The 16,620-nt window shown below is 58.8% G+C and overlaps 6 protein-coding genes across 9 annotated transcripts; 4 read left to right on the top strand and 2 right to left on the bottom strand.

The window, feature by feature from the left end:
- The first annotated feature begins 403 nt into the window (after positions 1 to 403).
- Positions 404 to 1,763, top strand: JDV02_007786 (4a-hydroxytetrahydrobiopterin dehydratase). The gene is made up of 3 exons (XM_047989315.1): positions 404 to 894; positions 1,019 to 1,081; positions 1,240 to 1,763. The coding sequence occupies exons 1-3, from the start codon at positions 535 to 537 to the stop codon at positions 1,441 to 1,443; spliced, it is 627 nt and encodes a 208-aa protein (XP_047845314.1). The 5' UTR covers positions 404 to 534; the 3' UTR covers positions 1,444 to 1,763.
- On the bottom strand, positions 1,676 to 3,252 carry ERG25 (4-alpha-methylsterol monooxygenase). Its single transcript, XM_047989314.1, has 3 exons — positions 3,034 to 3,252; positions 2,860 to 2,968; positions 1,676 to 2,779 (listed from the first exon to the last, which is right to left on the bottom strand). The coding sequence occupies exons 1-3, from the start codon at positions 3,042 to 3,044 to the stop codon at positions 1,979 to 1,981; spliced, it is 921 nt and encodes a 306-aa protein (XP_047845313.1). The 5' UTR covers positions 3,045 to 3,252; the 3' UTR covers positions 1,676 to 1,978.
- Positions 3,253 to 4,082: 830 nt separating this feature from the next.
- On the top strand, positions 4,083 to 6,959 carry NCA2 (Nuclear control of ATPase protein 2). Of its 2 annotated transcripts, XM_047989312.1 has the most exons (2): positions 4,083 to 4,410; positions 4,486 to 6,959. In XM_047989312.1, exons 1-2 carry the CDS (start codon positions 4,394 to 4,396, stop codon positions 6,482 to 6,484), a joined length of 2,016 nt encoding a protein of 671 aa, XP_047845311.1. In that variant the 5' UTR covers positions 4,083 to 4,393; the 3' UTR covers positions 6,485 to 6,959. The 2 variants fall into 2 exon arrangements, with proteins under 2 accessions (XP_047845311.1, XP_047845312.1); XM_047989313.1 differs by having other exon boundaries at positions 4,083 to 6,959.
- On the bottom strand, positions 6,939 to 9,464 carry SSU1 (Plasma membrane sulfite pump involved in sulfite metabolism). Its single transcript, XM_047989311.1, has 4 exons — positions 8,831 to 9,464; positions 8,402 to 8,640; positions 7,510 to 8,240; positions 6,939 to 7,379 (listed from the first exon to the last, which is right to left on the bottom strand). The coding sequence occupies exons 1-4, from the start codon at positions 9,079 to 9,081 to the stop codon at positions 7,233 to 7,235; spliced, it is 1,368 nt and encodes a 455-aa protein (XP_047845310.1). The 5' UTR covers positions 9,082 to 9,464; the 3' UTR covers positions 6,939 to 7,232.
- Positions 9,465 to 11,400: 1,936 nt separating this feature from the next.
- On the top strand, positions 11,401 to 12,500 carry JDV02_007782 (Cysteine dioxygenase). Its single transcript, XM_047989310.1, has 3 exons — positions 11,401 to 11,759; positions 11,831 to 12,083; positions 12,139 to 12,500. The coding sequence occupies exons 1-3, from the start codon at positions 11,478 to 11,480 to the stop codon at positions 12,255 to 12,257; spliced, it is 654 nt and encodes a 217-aa protein (XP_047845309.1). The 5' UTR covers positions 11,401 to 11,477; the 3' UTR covers positions 12,258 to 12,500.
- Positions 12,501 to 12,834: 334 nt separating this feature from the next.
- JDV02_007781 (RING-type E3 ubiquitin transferase) lies at positions 12,835 to 16,364 on the top strand. Of its 3 annotated transcripts, XM_047989308.1 has the most exons (9): positions 12,835 to 13,397; positions 13,448 to 13,533; positions 13,582 to 13,674; positions 13,730 to 14,158; positions 14,209 to 14,777; positions 14,829 to 15,101; positions 15,151 to 15,255; positions 15,315 to 15,946; positions 16,004 to 16,364. In XM_047989308.1, exons 1-9 carry the CDS (start codon positions 13,037 to 13,039, stop codon positions 16,231 to 16,233), a joined length of 2,778 nt encoding a protein of 925 aa, XP_047845307.1. In that variant the 5' UTR covers positions 12,835 to 13,036; the 3' UTR covers positions 16,234 to 16,364. The 3 variants fall into 3 exon arrangements, with proteins under 3 accessions (XP_047845307.1, XP_047845308.1, XP_047845306.1); XM_047989309.1 differs by having other exon boundaries at positions 14,829 to 15,255; XM_047989307.1 differs by having other exon boundaries at positions 12,835 to 13,533.
- Positions 16,365 to 16,620: the final 256 nt, after the last annotated feature.

Genomic DNA, 16,620 nt, shown 5'->3' with positions numbered 1-16,620 from the left:
GGGGCCAAAGGGCGTGATGCACCGCCATTGGAACTGACTCTGTGCTGAACGAGAGCCCCATTTAGTCTAGTTTCTCACACCTGTCGTCGTCGTCGTCGTCTTCCGAGGGGACCAACGGTTCGCTTAGATTTGCATGACGCACGTGCGGCGGACGTAGCCGTTATGGAAAGGAGGGAGGAGGTCACTCGGGGTTGGATCCTCGAGGCACGCACGTTACGTTCGAGTCCGCTTGTTCCTGCCCCGAACGCCGACCCGCCGCGGGCGCCGCAGCCGGGCGCGTGCTACAATAGTAAGGTAGTACCTTAGTACGGGCTGCGTGCCCGCCCGGCTCCGGGGATTCTGGCAGGTCCACTGACTGTGGGGCCGGCGCTAGCTGTCTCTCTCTCTCTCTCTTTCTCTCTCTCACACACACTCGACCAAGTACGAAGCAATTAACGTGCTATCTCTCATCGACGCCGAGCGGCCGTGCTGCAACGCGCACGCCGTCGCCGCCGTACTCCTCTTCGTTTCCTCTCCTCCGCCGTGGCATCCGTCATGTCACGTCGGGCCATAGCCGGCTCACTGACACGTGCCCCTCAGCTGATACGTCCAATCACGATACAACCGCCGCCCTTTCCCCCCGCTCGCTTCTCATCATCATCATCATCATTATCACCATCATCGCAGTCAGTGTCAACCGCATCGGCCATGGATCCTCCGAATTCGAGCTCGAGCGCCAGCCCGCGCTTCTCTGCCGGCACCGACGAGGCGTCCGCGCGGGCGGCCGTCGCGTCGCTTCTGGCGCGGCCGTCGCCGTCGCCGTCGTCCCCTGGTGGTGAAGGACGCTGGGCGCTCGTCAAGGACGGGGAGGCTCTCGAGCGGAGCTTCAAGTTCAAGACGTTTGCCAAGACCTGGGTGCGTGCGTGCGTGCGTGCGTGCGCCTCGTTGGGCTATGTGACCTGCCGACGATGCCTTATTACACCCATCACTGCTCTCTTTTGACAGGGTCTCGATGCTGATGACGGGGCTTTAAAAAAAGGATTTCATGACGGCCGTGTCGCTGCAGTGCAAGCTCAAGAACCATCATCCAGAGTGGTCCAATGTGCGTTTTCTCCCACTTCCTCACTCCCTCCTCCCCTGTCCCGCCTGCCTGCCTTTCAAGCACGTAAAGTCACAGCCACACACGCCGCCCAAACAATGTAATGAGCACCTCGCAGAGGCTTGACCACGTTGGGCTGACGTGGTACATTGCTATCGTAGGTCTACAACACCACGTACATCCGCTGGACTACGCACAACCCGAAGGGCCTCTCGAGCAAGGACGTCGATCTGGCGGCCGTATGCGACGCCTTGGCCAAGGACTTCGGCGAGCTGCCGCCCGAGCCCGTGAGCTGCGCCGTGCGGGACGTGGCGGACCGCGTCGTCGGCGAGGCGGGGCCGGACTGCTGCACGCCGAAGAAGTGACGGCGTTGGAAGGGTGGATGTAAGATTTGAGTGCGCTGTACTGTGCCAGGATATCAAGCACTCTGGGTGGTGCGCATCAGACTGTCACAGCATAAGGAATGGAGCGTGGAGCGTCCATGGGCAAGACGGATCTAGTACGATGCCGCGTCGTCTACAGAGGGTCCAATCGCTCACTGCTGTAGGCCGACTGCGCGGCCTTCAACTTACGGGGCAACATGACAAGGTTCAAAATGATCGGCCGGCGATGGTATTATTAGTATTCGTCTAAGCCTTCCCCGGGCCTGCCACAAGGTGTGCACCGGCCACAATGTATATACAAGAGCCCAAATGCCATACTCAGCTCGCACTTCCCGAACGCCATGTGAATGCCAGCACTGCCCTCTAGCCTGGCATGATCGTCGTGACTGACCATTAGTCTATTGCATCTCAGATGATACGCGCTTGCCCCCCCGTCGGCCGAGGCCGTGCGCGTTGTCGGGTTGTCACCGTGACCCTTGGGCTCTTCGCCTGTAAGGGTCGTCTCCCCGCTGCTTGCTCATTGCTGCTTCTTAGCCTCCCGGATGGCCTTGAGCTTCCTCTCGCGACGCTTCTTGTGGGCCTCGGCACCGGCCTCGGTGTCCAGGAAATAGTCCCACCAGCGGAAGCTCGAGGCGTAGTTGCCAATGAACTTCTCGTGGTGCAGGTCGTGGTGGTCGGCGCCGGCCCAGACGGGCAAGACGTGGCGCAGGCTCCAGGGGAAATCGTAGCCGCTATGGGCATCGATGGCCTGGAACAGACGCAAGATGATCCACGTGTACATTGTGATGAGGTGGAGGTCGCCGGTGATGCAGAGCAGGATAATCGGGGACCCGACGACGCCGATGCCAAGGAGCATCGTCTCAATTGGCGAGGCGTACTCGGCAGCCAGGCCAAAGGGCGCCGAGTAGGTGTGGTGCATCTTGTGGATGGCCTTGTAGAGCGGCCCGTAGTGCAACGCTCGGTGGAACCAGTAGTGCCAGGTATCCTCCATGACGAAGAGGATGGAGATCTGGATGGCCATCTTGAGCAAGGTCGGGAAGGGCACGCCGTAGTCCATGCCAAAGTACGTGGCGATGGGATGGAAAAACCAAATCTGCGGCAGCTCGGCGGTAAAGTGACTGACGAGGACGATGGCGGCGCAGTCCCACTGCTCCTTGAGCGTCGGCATCTTTTGCTGCTGAATCTTGTACTTGTTGAAGTAGGGGATCTTGTCCATGATCATGAAGGGGAGGCAGCGGCCGAAGTAGACAATTTCGTGCATGACGAAGCTCATGATGCCCGTCGCCAGCGTGTCGTTTTGCATGAAGAGATACCAAGCCTGCGCGCAGCCGAGTTAGCCCACTGCTGTTTTCAGACATTCTGTTGAGGGGGGCGGAGGGCGGCGGTGGGAAGACGTACGGCCCAGAGGCGCTCGAGGTAGTTGAGGTGGACATTGTACTTGCCGACCTCCTCGAGGACGGAGAAGTAGTCCTGGGTCTGGTTGCCCATGGCCTTTGCGGTCGCGTTGCTGGGAGACGTCGCGTTAAAGACGTGTCGGATGACGATAAGGGGGATTTCCAGAGCGGTACTCACACCATGTCCATCTTGGCGCGGAGGCTGCGGATGCGCGGCCGATTGCAAGAGAATAGGGTCGGGCGGCGGCGGCGGCGACGACCACCGTGAACAACGCAAAAAGGAAAAAGGTCCGCGACAGTCGGTTGAAGCGACTGGAAGCAGAAAGGGTCGGTAGGAGATCGCGGTGGGGGGGGAAAGAGGGAGGAGGGAGATTTTATTTATCGGCTCTCATTTAAAGTGACCCTTGTTTTTGGGGGGTCTACTTTTTTCTTCGCCTCCCAACCATGCCAGTTGAGGTCAGGAGATGGCAAAGCGTTCGGGTTCCGCGCTGTAGCGCGGGTTTCCAGGGGCAGCTGCACGCTGGACTCGTCCACTCAGCGCCCTGTGCCTCGGCGGTCGCAGCAGCGGGAGGAGCTGGAAACCCCCCCAGTGGGGCGGGTTCCGTCTGCTGTGATGGCTCCAGAATGAGCCCACCCGCCTGGGCGGCTTCCCGATGTTCCGGGGGGTCCAGCGCTGGAGAAACGCATGATGACAGGAACGTGGCCCGTGGCTGGTGCGTTGGCGCAGCCACACACACGCAGGCCTGCGATGCGAATACGAGCGAGCAGGCGATCGGGTGCACCCTACGAAGTACTAGGTACCTAGGTTCCAGAGTACATGCATTTGTGCCGAGGGCAGGCGATGGCGAAATACGGGCTACTGCCACCTCGCTCTGGGAAAGAGTCGATTGTCGCAAATGTGATTCAGCTGAACGCCCTCTTCTGCGACAGTGGTGGCACGCGCGGGACTTGGAACCTCGTTGGGGAACAGAGACGGCACCTCTGCGTCGGTCACCAGACGGACCTGTGGTGGTGCGCTGCATGCAAGCCTGGCTGGAGTACGTACCGGCGCTGCCATCGATCGAACCCGAACACGAGACCGCGGGCGTGGGCGGGCCCCACCAACCACGGACATCCGATCGCCCGCCAAAGGCAGGACTCTGGCTGGATGATGTGCTGTCCAGCCTGCAGATTATCGGTGACGCGCCCGTTGGCCAGCGCCACCACCAGTACCAAGTACCACCTACCACATCCACCAGCAGCAGACGCATCATCGGCACCTCCGCCATCCGTTGGACCTCGCCGCCGCCGCCGTGGTGCCATTCACTCGAAGCCGCGCAACACGCTCCAGCTCCCTGGAGCCGTGCCGCCCGTCTACGCACGCGTCTCTTCCCCCGCAACTCCTGCACGCCACTGGGCCAGCCCGGTCCATACCCGCGGATGAGGCTCTGTCTTGCGGCCACCCTCTCGCGTGCCACCACTAGTGCCGGGCCCATCCATGCACCTGTCCCGCCTTGTTGCTTGGGCTCGCGATCCTACACCTCCGGCAACATCGTACCATGACGCTCGTCTCCGAGTAAGTGGCCCTAGGCTGCCCTTCTCGGCCTCTTCGTTCCCGTGCCTGCTGACAGCTTCTTGCTCCTCCTTGCAGTCAGGTGCGGCGTCTTGATGCGTACCTCGATCGCCTACCCGTCCTCTCCGAAGGCTCGTCCGATGACGGAGCTTCCGAGGCCGAGGAGCACGGCTTTGCCGTGGCCGACGCCGCTGCTGCTTCGAGGCTGGATCAGCTGCTCCGTATCGTTCAGTCCCTGAGCACGACCTCGTCCTCGCAGCCGCTTCTTCCCGCAAGCCGAGTACGGACCCTTCTCATCCAGTCCGGCATCCCATCCGCCAGATCACGGCAGGGGGAGTCGGACGCCGCGAGCGCTGGCTATACAGTGTCAAAGAGCGCATACGAAAACGAGATCGAATGGCTGTTGGTCACAAAGGCCACGATCCAGGTGTACGGCGCCATCCTCAACAACCTCTTGGACCGCATCACGCCGTTAAGCGACGACATCTGGTACTGGTCCGAGGTCCTCAATTCCTATACCTACAGCAGCCTCTATACTGTGCAGACGTCACCGCTGCGCCTGTGGGCATGGACGCAAGATGTTTACGTCTCGAGTAGGACGCGCATGCGCTCCATGTCTGTGCGAGATGCGCCAGCCGATATCGTCGACTCTACAGCATCGGGCATGTCGCAGCAGTGGAAGCAGTTCTACGGCATCGTTCGCGACACGATTCGGGAGCGTTCTTTTGCCAACATCCAACGCAAAGTCCTGTCTCCGCTCGCCCTCTGCCGGGCCGAAGCACGGCGCAAGCAGGCCCAATTGAAGAAGCTCAGGGAGATTACAGCAAGTGGCCTTGGCGTGCTGATCGACGAGGGCCTCCAGCTCGGTCACGACGACGAAAAGGCCGAAGTGCACGACCACCAGGACCTCAAGGGCGTGGTCGAGCGCAGCGTGGCGCTCATGGACGTGGTTCTCAAAGAGGTGTGCACTCTGGATGTCAACATTGACGACTTTGAAGATAAAGTCTTTGCCGGCGTCGAGGAAGACCCGGAGTTGTCGGTTCATCTCGAAGACAACATCACGCCAGACCGACCGGCCGTGTTGGCCCGCCGCCTGCTGCGTATCATGAACAGGACCTTGCCGGAACACTTCAACGCCATGCAATCGCTGGCGCAGGCAAACGGGCGCCCGTCTCGCATTGTCCGCTACTGGCTGCCGGCTGTTGTTGGCTTGCTGTCCTCCACAACTATGCTTCGGATCCTCGTGAATCGCAAGGCGGACATCATCGACTGGATCACGGGGTTCGGCCAGACGGTCCGAGACTTTTGGTTCAACTGGGTCGTCCAGCCCTTGGCAAAGGTGATTAAGACGATTCGACATGATGAAACAAGCGAGATTGCTATCATGAGCAGAGACAGTCTGAAGGCGGATCGCGAGAGCTTGGAGCGCATGGTAGTGGATTTCGCCGTGGACAAGCCTCACTTTGCCGCGGAGGCCTCGTCGCTGTCGGACGCTCAGATCGCCGAAATCCGCAGCAAGGTGGCCGAAGGGGACGTGACACCCGTGCTCCGGGCATACGAAAAGGACTTGAAGAGCCCGTTTATGGGGGCTGTCCGCGGCGACCTCGTTCGGTCTCTGCTCATTCAGGTGCAGAAGACCAAGGTGGACCTGGAGGTAGCCATGACGGGCATCGACTCGCTGCTGAAGAGCCAGGAGCTCGTGTTTGGCTTCGTGGGACTGACACCGGGGATCCTAGTCTCGATCGGCGTCATGCAGTATCTGCGTGGTGTGCTCGGCGGTCGTTCTTGGCACCGACAGGAGCGAAAGGCCGGGCGAGTCGTCCGCGTTCTCCGCAACATCGACCGTATCCTCTCGGAGGCGAGGCCGATGGAGAACAACGTCCTCTCCTACAAGGACCACGGCCTGCTGCTGTGCGAGGTGCACGTGCTGCGTGATCTGGGAGGCAAGCTCATGCCACGCGACGTTCGCAAGGAATTCCTAGAAGACCTTGACGATTTAGCCAACATCAAGGGCATACAGGTGCAGGCCAGGGCGCTCGACAGAATCCGCTGGGCGTATGCCAGGTGGCTCAAGTAGAAGCCCTTTTGTTGGTATGATTTGGGCGAGGTACGTAGTCGCTTTATCACGAGGCATCACGGAGCATGAGCACGCGACGGGAGTGGGCGGATACGGGCCAGTGCCCCACAGAACTCTCAAACACGCAGAGGAAAAAAAAAGTACGTACAGCAAGAAATTAGAAGAAGAAACAAAAACCCTTGCCAAAAGCGGCACCAGTACGCCTGTCGGAGGAGGTTTGAGGGTGTGACCGTGACGAATTCAAGCCGACGATAGCCTGCCCCATCAAGGTGGAGGCTGCATGGATGATGATGCATCGCGTAGATGCAGTGGTAGGGGCGACGCAGGTAGACGACTGAGTCTGGAATGGCATTGCGTCACGCCAAGTCGCTTATCCAAGGCGGTAGGCAGTACCGGTACAAGGAAGAACATGAGCATTTTGATCGACTACCACTACCTTATCGTAAGATAATTACTTGGGTACTTATTTAGGCAGGTACTACCTAGTACTAAAGTGTCTGTCAGATAAGAAGAACCCGGTGCCCTTGTGTAAATGCCTCGAGTTGCATCGGTATAATTACCGTCCGTACACGCCTGTAACGCTCACAACTTTTTTTTCTCCTCGATACCCATCTCCTCTGCAGTGGTCAATTTGCCGCTGACTACGATATGATGTTAGGCCTCCCTCACTTTGCGCGTCCGATTCAGCTCGGGCGATGATGATGCATGTAAAACAAAGCCGCGCGCGTCTGCGTCTGGGTGCGGCTGCTCATACCCTCCTGTCGCCGCCTGCGGCCTGTTCCTTCTCGCGAATGTCCTGCAAGCACGGGGCGAAGAACATGTCGCCCGTGACGACGAGATGCAGGGTCCGGGCGGCGACCATGAACCATAGGGCGACGACGGCGAGGGATATGATCTAGCGTCGCGGAAGATGGCCAGTCAGCATCCGCTCGCTATTTACTCGCACACTACACTAGACCATCGCCGCAGGGTCGACAACCGGGGGGGGGGGGGGCAAGGAGCCTTGATTCTCTGTGCGTACTCACCATGGTGGAGACTTTGAAAAAGTCGCTGTCGAGATTGACGGCCAGCAAGCTGGTGCACGTGGCCCAGACGCCGAGCGGAAAGGTGAACCCCCACCAGCCCATGTTGAAGGGAAAGTCTTTTATGGTGGCGATGCTGATGAAGGCGAAGCTGGTCCAGACGAGGGCGAACCCCCACATGACGAGGCCGAGGAAGACGCCGAGGACGTAGAGGATCTCGGCGGCGCGGGCGACGTCGACGTCGGCGCCGACGCCGCGGAAGACGGCCGTCTGGGGCAGGACGGCGAGGGCGACCTTGCCGAGCTGCTGGATGCCGAAGCCGCCCTGGCCGAGGGGCCCGATGGGGAGGAAGACGGAGACGATGACCTCGCGCGGGGGCAGGGAGTGGACGGTGAGGCGGTGGAAGTAGAGGGCGAGGACGCAGCCGGAGAGGGTCTGGCCGATGCCCCAGAGGACGTAGCAGGCGACGAGGGTGGCGAGCGCGTGGGACGGGTCGGGCAGGGCCTCGGCGACGATGCCGCCCGTGGCGGCGGCGACGACGGTGGGCACGATGGGGAGCAGCAGGGCGGCCGTGGTGTTGTGCAGGCCGGGCTTGTGGCGGTGCATGACGATGAAGGGCATGGTGATGCACGTGGCCATGGAGAGGAGGGCGTCGATCCACCAAAAGGCCCAGGCGAGGTGGACGACCCAGTCACCCCATGGCCTGCAGCAGAAGATCATCATGTTGATGATGGCTGTTTTGGCAGGAACGACAAGTCAGTCACGGGTGAACGGTCCCCCTCTGCTGATTTCTCTACAATCGACTGGCAACGGACGATCCGAGGGAGAGAGGAAAAGAGCAAAGGGACGTGATGAAGAGGGAATCCAAGGCGAACGAGAGAGCAAGCATGCTTACTGGCAAAGCCCATAGGAAAGCAGCCGAGAAACAGCGACTGGCCCGGGTGCGAGATCATGGCCCGCCAAATCTCGGGGTACAGCGTGTACCGCAGCAGCGAGATGGCGAGGAAGACGACGAAGAGGCCGACGTTGGCGGCGAAGAAGACGTACGAGACGTACTGCAGCCAGGCGCCGTTCCAGGGCAGGTTGTGCAGCAGCACCGAGACGATGCCCGTGCCCATGTTGACGGCGAACCATCTGATTCCATGGGTCAGCAAACAGACAAGACACCTTCTTCTTTATGGTACAAGGAAAGAAAACCCAGCTGAGAGACCACACGCTGGGGGGTTAGAGAAAAGGGCTCCGAGTGTGATGGACCATGAAGAAAGGAGACAAAGATGAAGACGAAGATGAGTTGGCGGAGCCGAAGAGGAAAACAAAAACTCACGAGGGCGTAAAGTTGCGGACGACGTGCCGCCAGCCCGCGTCGTGCTTTGTCTTGAGTCTCCCGCACGGCATGCGCTCCCCCAGGCATGGTGATGGCATCCCCGACTGTGACTGGGTCTGGGACTCGGTCTCGGTCTCGGACAGGCACTGCAGCGGAGGCGGCGGCTGTGGATTCGGGGGGCCGGAGCACTCCTTGGCGGTGGAGGCGGCGGCGGCGTCGGCCGTGATGGTGGTGGTCGTCGCCAAGGCCATGATGTCAATTGGGGTCGGCCCTCTTGTCTCTTACTGCTACTTTTCACAAGGAGGACAGCGAGGGGAGGGGAGGGGAGGAGAGGGGCATTAGCCGTGGGGGCTTCGAATGAGGGTTTGTTGCAACCTCGTTGACAGGGTTTCGATCCCAAGTCTGGGGTAATAATCTGCACGATCGGGAGATAGAGAGGGAAGTCAATCAATGCCCACCCCCAATGTCGTGTCGTAGCACACAGATCCTGCAACAAGAAAAGATATAGGGAGATCGATGTACAACAAACATCAAAAAGAGTCAGGAAAGGGGAGCCCGAGATGGATCGGACGTGGCGAGTCGGGCAGGTAAAGAAGAAAAAAATGGCCCAACGATGGCGATGAATACATATACTGTACGTACTGCTGCTACGAAATGACTAACTAGTTGTAGTTGATGGGGGAAAAAACCACTTTATTAAGTTGGTTGGCTCGGTATGTTCGCGGGCGGCGGGCGGCGTCGGAGAGGTGGAGCCCGCAGCGCCGATGAACGGGCGTCTTGTCGCCCCATGCGCCGCCGGCACCAGCAGTAAGTTACCTTGGTACCTTATTCAGTTCAGTTCAGTCATCGAACGGCATATTCTGCGACGACGACGACGATGACCGACGACGAGCGACGGGGGGAACACGATGATGACAAGGACGAGGGGCACGCCGGGGGAGAACCAGATGACCTTTCCTCTTTTGTCCGTCCTTGCCCCCCTCGGAAAACATCATTGCCGTCTCCTTTTGTCATCCATTCTGTCTTGTGGTACTGTATACCATACTCGTACCACGGCTCTATCCTATTTCGTACCACTTCTTGGACCGGCTCTTCTCTTCTTCACTGGTCCGGCCTCACTTCCCTATTCTGTAACTACCTAGCGACCTGCCCGTGATGCGCGCCATCCATCCCCCCCGGCGTCCGTCCGTCCGTCCCGTCCCCCCCCGCGCGCAGCACACTTGCGCTGCTGTGCCGCCCACGATGCACCACCGCTTCCCTCCCCCTCCTCTAATTATAAGCGTACTTTTGCGCATACTACATACAGCACATACCTACCGATGGGCAAGGAAGGGAAGGGACAGCAATCGGTGGCTGGCTGCTGCGTCGGGCGTTTCGGCTGTTCCCCCCCCCCCTTCCTCTCTTTTGCAACCAAACCCCCCCCCCCTCCCCTCGCCCGCTTTGGATTTGCAAGCAGGCATGCATTTTGCATGCATTGTACGGGGGTCACTGCACGGCGATGACAAAGTGCCGGTACTGTACTGTTCATTGCGATTACAAACATCATGGAAGTGCCGTGTGCAAAGTGCAAAAGTGCTGTTTGTTCGAGACCGCCAACGCGCCGCCCCCCCCCCCCGCCCTTCCTGCCCCCCGGCCGGGGCCGCTGTGCGTCCCCGGCACGGCAGTCGGGCAGGCAGGCAGGCGACGAACCGGCCTGGAGCGAGCAGGCCCCCCCCCCTTCCCGCCCCTTTTCCTACCTGGTCGCCCGCCGACTTCCGAACGAGGCCCCATTTTGCGAAGACCCAGTCCTCCTTTCTCTTTCTTTTTCGGCAATCCCAATCGGGCGTCGCACAGCGAGCATAGGCACAGTCCCTTGCCATGGCGAGCTGGCCTCCGGCCGGCGTCCCGGACCCTTGCGGGGCGGAGGACCTGGAAAAAGGCTCCGGGTGTGAGAGCACATAGGAGCAGCTGACGAAACATGTGCGATATTTTTTGTTTATCTTTATTTTTACAATTTTTCTACCAAATTTTTCGTGGTGATTCTGTTGACTGAATGTGGTGTTTGCCGCTCTGAGCCCACGTGGTCCGAGAAGCGCATGTAGCGGCCCTGTCACTGTACAAGCGCGAGCAACCTTTCGGGAATCGCCGTCCTGTTCCTCATACGGCGACCACGGCCGGAAGACGCCCCGCCAGTACGCACAAGGCAAGGCCAAGTAGACAGAACGTAGACGTACCTTTCTTAGTCAGGAGTGGACTCATGGTTCAGGGCGACCCAGTTTTCACAGCCCACTCCGCCAACCATAGCGTCCGAAACCTTCGCATCCAGTGCGGCTTCTCTCGCCATAACTCTCGCATCGCATTCCGACGGAAACAATTGGCACAAAGGCCAAAACCTGTTCCTCGACCCCACCGGAGCCCGGCACCCGCTGCGCTTTGTCGGCCACCCGAGGTTTCCCCCGTGTTCACCTGACTGGCGAGGCACAGCCCAAGGGTCAACGCAGGAGGCCCCCGCCGCGGCGACAATCGGACTGTCGGTGTGCTGTCCTTTTGTTCCGAGTTCCTGTCGTCAATCCATATAACCCCTCTTCAACCAAACACCCATCATCGTGTCAAGTCATACCAAGTAGCAGACCTTGACATCATCCATCATAGCAAGCAAGCCTCCAACATGGCCATCGACCTGATCCCATCCATCCCCGTGACCTCCGCCGCCAAGGACGTCAAGCGTGCCCCTCTCGCCAACCGCTTCGACGACTTGGTCCTGGCGCTGAAGGAGGCCCTTGGCCCCTCGTCGGGTCTGACGTCGGACGACGTCAACGTCGAGTTCCTCACACGCCTCATGACCAACTATGATAGCCAGCCTGCCGAGTGGTCCCGGTATGCCTTTGGCGACGCCAGCAGGGGCTACACTCGTAACCTCGTCGACGAGGGCAACGGCAAGAGCAACCTGGTATGTGCCCGATGCCCAGGGGTGACTCGTTCATGGGTAAACATGTCCGCGACTAACGATCATGATCGCAGCTCGTCCTCGTATGGTCTCCAGGCAAGGGTAGCCCGATCCATGACCACGGCAACGCCCACTGCCTCATGAAAATTCTGCGTGGTGGCCTGACCGAGACTCGCTACGCCTTCCCGGAGGAAGGCGAGCCCGCAGGCCCCATGAAGGTCATCTCGGAGAAGACATATACAGAAAACGCCGTGGCTTACATGGCCGACGAACTTGGACTGCACCGCATCTCCAACAACGGAAGCGACTTCGCCGTCTCGTTGCACCGTAGGTTCTGCCAGCCACCAAAGACACTTGTCCTTGACTGACTTTGACCTCGCAGTGTATACTCCGCCCAACGTGGCCAAAGAGGGATGTCACATCTTCGACGAGAAGACGGGCAGGAGCAGCCACATCCCGGGCTGCCACTACTACTCAGCGTATGGCCGGCTGCTGAAGTAGTAGGGCGTGGCGTCGAGGCGGTCCAGTATCCTCGAGCCATGGTGGCTGTATCGGCGTTGATGCATTCGTCCTTTGATCTTGTAGCGAGTTTTGTCCTTTCATTCCGTTTCCTTGTGTTGTCGAGTACGGCGAGCCTGACGAGGCTTCTCGGCTGGCAGTGTGGGGCCCAGGCATAAGCGATGGCAAAGAGGCCAAGTGCCGGATTTTGGCAACGAAGTCATGATAAATAGGGTACAAAATGAAAGCCCCAAGTCTAAACAAGACGTCCAAGGCCCTGAGATGTGTAAGGAGTGAAGTTGAAGTGGAAGAGAAGGGGGAAGGCATGTCGTCTTGTCCTCATCCCTCGCCTGTGGGAGGGCTCATCGATGGCGTGATTGACGCTAGTCCTGAATCGGCCTCCTCCTTCGCTCCACCGACAGCCGTCTGGCGAGTCACGTGATACCGTGTCTTTGGCGTGAGCCAACGAAGCGCGACTCGGAGAAGAGGAGAGTCGGGTGTCAAAAATAGGCGTCACCAAGGTGCTACGGTTGGCGCCCATATGCCTCGAATATTTCGTCAACCTCCGGGGTCGTACAAGCCACGGTCGACACCAACAGGTGCTCGCTGCCTCGCGCGTTTCACTCGACATCCCTTTTGCCGCTGCAATTCGTCGTCGACCCACCCGGTGTTCCAACGTGGAATCAGTCGTGCTGCACTAGCCCGGCAAGCATTGGTTCATTTGGCGCGAGCGTCGGCCGACAAGCCACCAAACCAGACAGCGAATCTGCGCCCCAGTCACCATGCCTCGCACCTCCAAGAAGCGAGCTAGCGACGGTGTCATTGACTTGACCGAGGAGCATCACCAGGCCGGGCGCCAGGCGAAGCGCTCTGCACTGTCCACGAGCCACCCATCGCGCCGTGGCTCCGGCGCCACGCACGGTCCCTCGTCGTTTACTTCCACCGGCATTGGAGGTTCCAGCGTTTACGGCTCGTCGCCACAGAGCTCGCTGTCTGCAGTCCGAGGCTCGAGCCGTGGACCCTCCCATTCGTCGCAATCATCACAGGCCACGCCTCCCTCTCAGTCCGGAAATGATGATCTGGAGTTTTTGGATCTCACTCAAGACGACGATGGACCTCCCACAGAATTCTACGGGTCCTTTGGTTCGAAAGCCCGAGCCACGGCGTCTTCAATGCCCGCTAATGCCGTCTAGATGGCAAGATTGTTGGAGTTCGGTACTACTCAGGGTATGCTAACCCGGGAGAGACCGTCCTATGTCGCCGAGAGCCGCAGAATCAGGTACGAGTCCATTATCCGCTGCCAGAGCTGCTGCTCATTGTGAATTAGTACGACCGCAATGCGATCCGCGTCGACAATGTAATGTACCAGCAGATTGGGCACTTGCCCAGAAAAGTTGTGGAAAAAATTGCTCCTTATGTGGTATGCCACCCTCCGTATTCCACGACTCCGATCATTCGTTGACAACGGTTTGCAGGATTCGGGTGACATTACGCTGGAGGCGCAACTCATCGGCGAGAAAGGCGTATATGACTGCCCCATACGTGTCTTGTTCTTCGGGCCCAGCGACCCGGCATCGCGGGCAAGAATTGAGAAGGCACTCAAGGCAGATAAGCTCGTCAAGGCCACTCAGTTGAACCAGACCCGGAAGGAGGCCGAGGCAAAGAGGCTGGCTATGGGTCTCAAAGCTGGCAGCTCAACGCAGGGCGTTGGTGATGAACAGAACGACGCTGGACAGGCCGAAGTAACGCTCGAGGATCTTATGAAGAGCAGCGACGCTACCGAATTCCGCCAAGGAGGCGATGCCATCAAGACTCTTGCCATCGACGAAGAACATTTGGCCAAGATGCCAATGGCGGCCCAGCCACCAGAGCTCAAGGCGACCCTACTTCCGTACCAACGGCAGGTGAGTTACACTTAGCGATGCAATCGTGGCAGCGTGCTGATAATGGTCAGGGCCTGGCTTGGATGATGTCCAAGGAGAATCCACAACTTCCTCAAAAAGGCTCTGAAAGACTGGTGCAACTCTGGAAGAAGACTACCCGGGACATGTACTGGAATCTGGCATCGGGATTCGTGACTCGGACTGCGCCCACGCTGTGCTCCGGAGGCATTCTCGCAGACGACATGGGCCTTGGTAAGACGCTGCAGATTATCAGTTTAATCCTCGCTGGCGGCCCTGGATCGACGCTCATCGTGGCGCCCGTGAGCGTCATGAGCAACTGGAAGCAGCAAATCGAACGACACGTCCAGGCAGATAAGGCGCCGAGTGTCATCATATATCATGGAGACAGGAAGGCGAAGGCTGCGGAGCTCATGAAGTACGATGTTGTCATCACCAGCTACGGAAGGCTTGCCCGGGAACGTGATCCCAAGGTCGAGCGCGTGTTACTGAGCAAATCTGTCGAGTGGCGGCGCGTCGTGCTTGACGAGGGCCACACCATTCGCAATGCCCGGACCAAGGTGGCAGCAGCGGCGTGCGAGCTGCAGGCTAAGTCACGCTGGGTACTCACGGGCACTCCCATGTAAGTTGTTGTGGCAGCAATTGTATGATGGTGCTGACAAACTCCATCCAGTGTCAACTCGGTCAAAGACTTGCACTCTCTGGTCAAGTTTCTGCATCTCACCGGAGGCATTGAGCAACCTGAAATCTTCAATACCAACGTCACCCGCAAGCTTGCTGCTGGAGACCGCAGCGGTGAAGTCATTCTCCAGGCCCTGGTGCAAGACATCTGCCTGCGGCGCAAAAAGGACATGAAGTTTGTCGATCTCAAGCTGCCAGACAAGAAGGAGTACCTGCACCGGATCACGTTCCACCCTTCAGAGAAGCAAAAATACAATGCATTGCTGTAAGGGACCTTTCCCTTTTCAAGGCATCGACTGGCTAACGGCCGGCAGATCAGAGGCGCGTGGAGCGCTGGAGGACTTTCAGAAAAACTCTTCTGCAGGACAAAAGGGGCGGTTCCAAAATGTCTTGGAACGGCTCCTTCGGCTCAGACAGGCGTGAGTCTTCCCTATACTACTCATCACACACACGAGACCACTGCTGACCCAGCTGCCAGCTGCAACCATTGGTCACTCTGCAGAGAACGCATTGAAGACCTCATGAAGCTTCTCGAGGATGAAGAGGTTGTCACCTTCACTGACAAGAACCGCGCCTTGCTGCAGGAGGCCCTGCGCCTCTACATTGAAAGCCAAGAAGACTGCGCCATCTGCTATGAAGTCCCGGGCTCCCCGGTTATCACAAACTGCAAGCACGTCTTTTGTCGGGGTTGCATTACGAAGGCCATCCAGATACAAGGAAAGTGCCCCATGTGCCGCAACGGCCTCACAGAGGACTGTCTTCTGGAGCCTGCCCCCGAGGGATCTGGTGACGCGGATTTCGACACCGATACTCAAAGTTCAAAGACGGATGCCATGATTCAAATCGTCCGCGCGACTCTAAAGAATCCCGGCTCCAAGGTTGTCATCTTTTCGCAGTGGACGTCGTTCTTGAACATCATTCAGAATCAGCTGAAAGCGGCCAACATTCAATTCTGTAGGGTTGACGGGAGCATGAACACAACCAAACGCGACCGCGCAATCGACGCCCTGGATAACGACCCCGACACTCGGGTAATGTTAGCCAGTCTGGCAGTCTGTAGCGTCGGTCTGAATCTGGTGTCGGCAGACACCGTCGTCTTGTCAGACAGCTGTGCGTACTTTGCTGCCGTGAGCAACATACTTGGGCGACGGCTAACTTTGACAACAGGGTGGGCGCCCGCGATCGAGGATCAGGCCATTGATCGAGTGCATCGGCTGGGCCAAATTCGAGAGACTACAGTCTGGCGCCTCGTTATGGAGGAAACCGTCGAGGAGCGCGTTCTGGCCATTCAGTCGGAGAAGCGGGAACTGGTTGGCAAGGCGTTTCAGGAAAAGGACAAGAAGTCCAAGAAGACCAGGGACACGCGCATGGCCGATGTCAAAAAGTTGCTGTCTTAGAGGGCTAGACTCAGGCGTTGGGGAGCGTGTTCCTCCGTGCGTTTGCTTCATAGACTTGGGGGCATGTTCGTTGGCTCAGATGGAGGCGGGCACATTGGTCACTCCGAGCTTCTTCACCCTGCCATTTGCTGCAAAAGTGTTTATCTCAACTATCGCTCATTTTCTGCGAGGCATGAGCGCGTGCTTACTACCTGCAGCGGACGGGGCAGCTGGGCCTGCTTCGGCCTGGGGACGACAGCCTTGCCGCCGTCGTAACCTTGATGGCCGCATGATACTGACACAACTGCACAGCACAGCATGGTAATTGTGTGGCTTTTTATAGCACCTGCTTGGCTCCTGTGCATGCGGCTCCTTTACGTTGTTGAACCTGCTGTGTGTGAGACATGG

This window comes from Purpureocillium takamizusanense, chromosome 7, assembly GCF_022605165.1.
Source record: "Purpureocillium takamizusanense chromosome 7, complete sequence".
Classification (NCBI taxonomy): Eukaryota; Fungi; Ascomycota; class Sordariomycetes; order Hypocreales; family Ophiocordycipitaceae; genus Purpureocillium; species Purpureocillium takamizusanense.
This window is presented reverse-complemented; position numbering and strand designations above follow the sequence as displayed.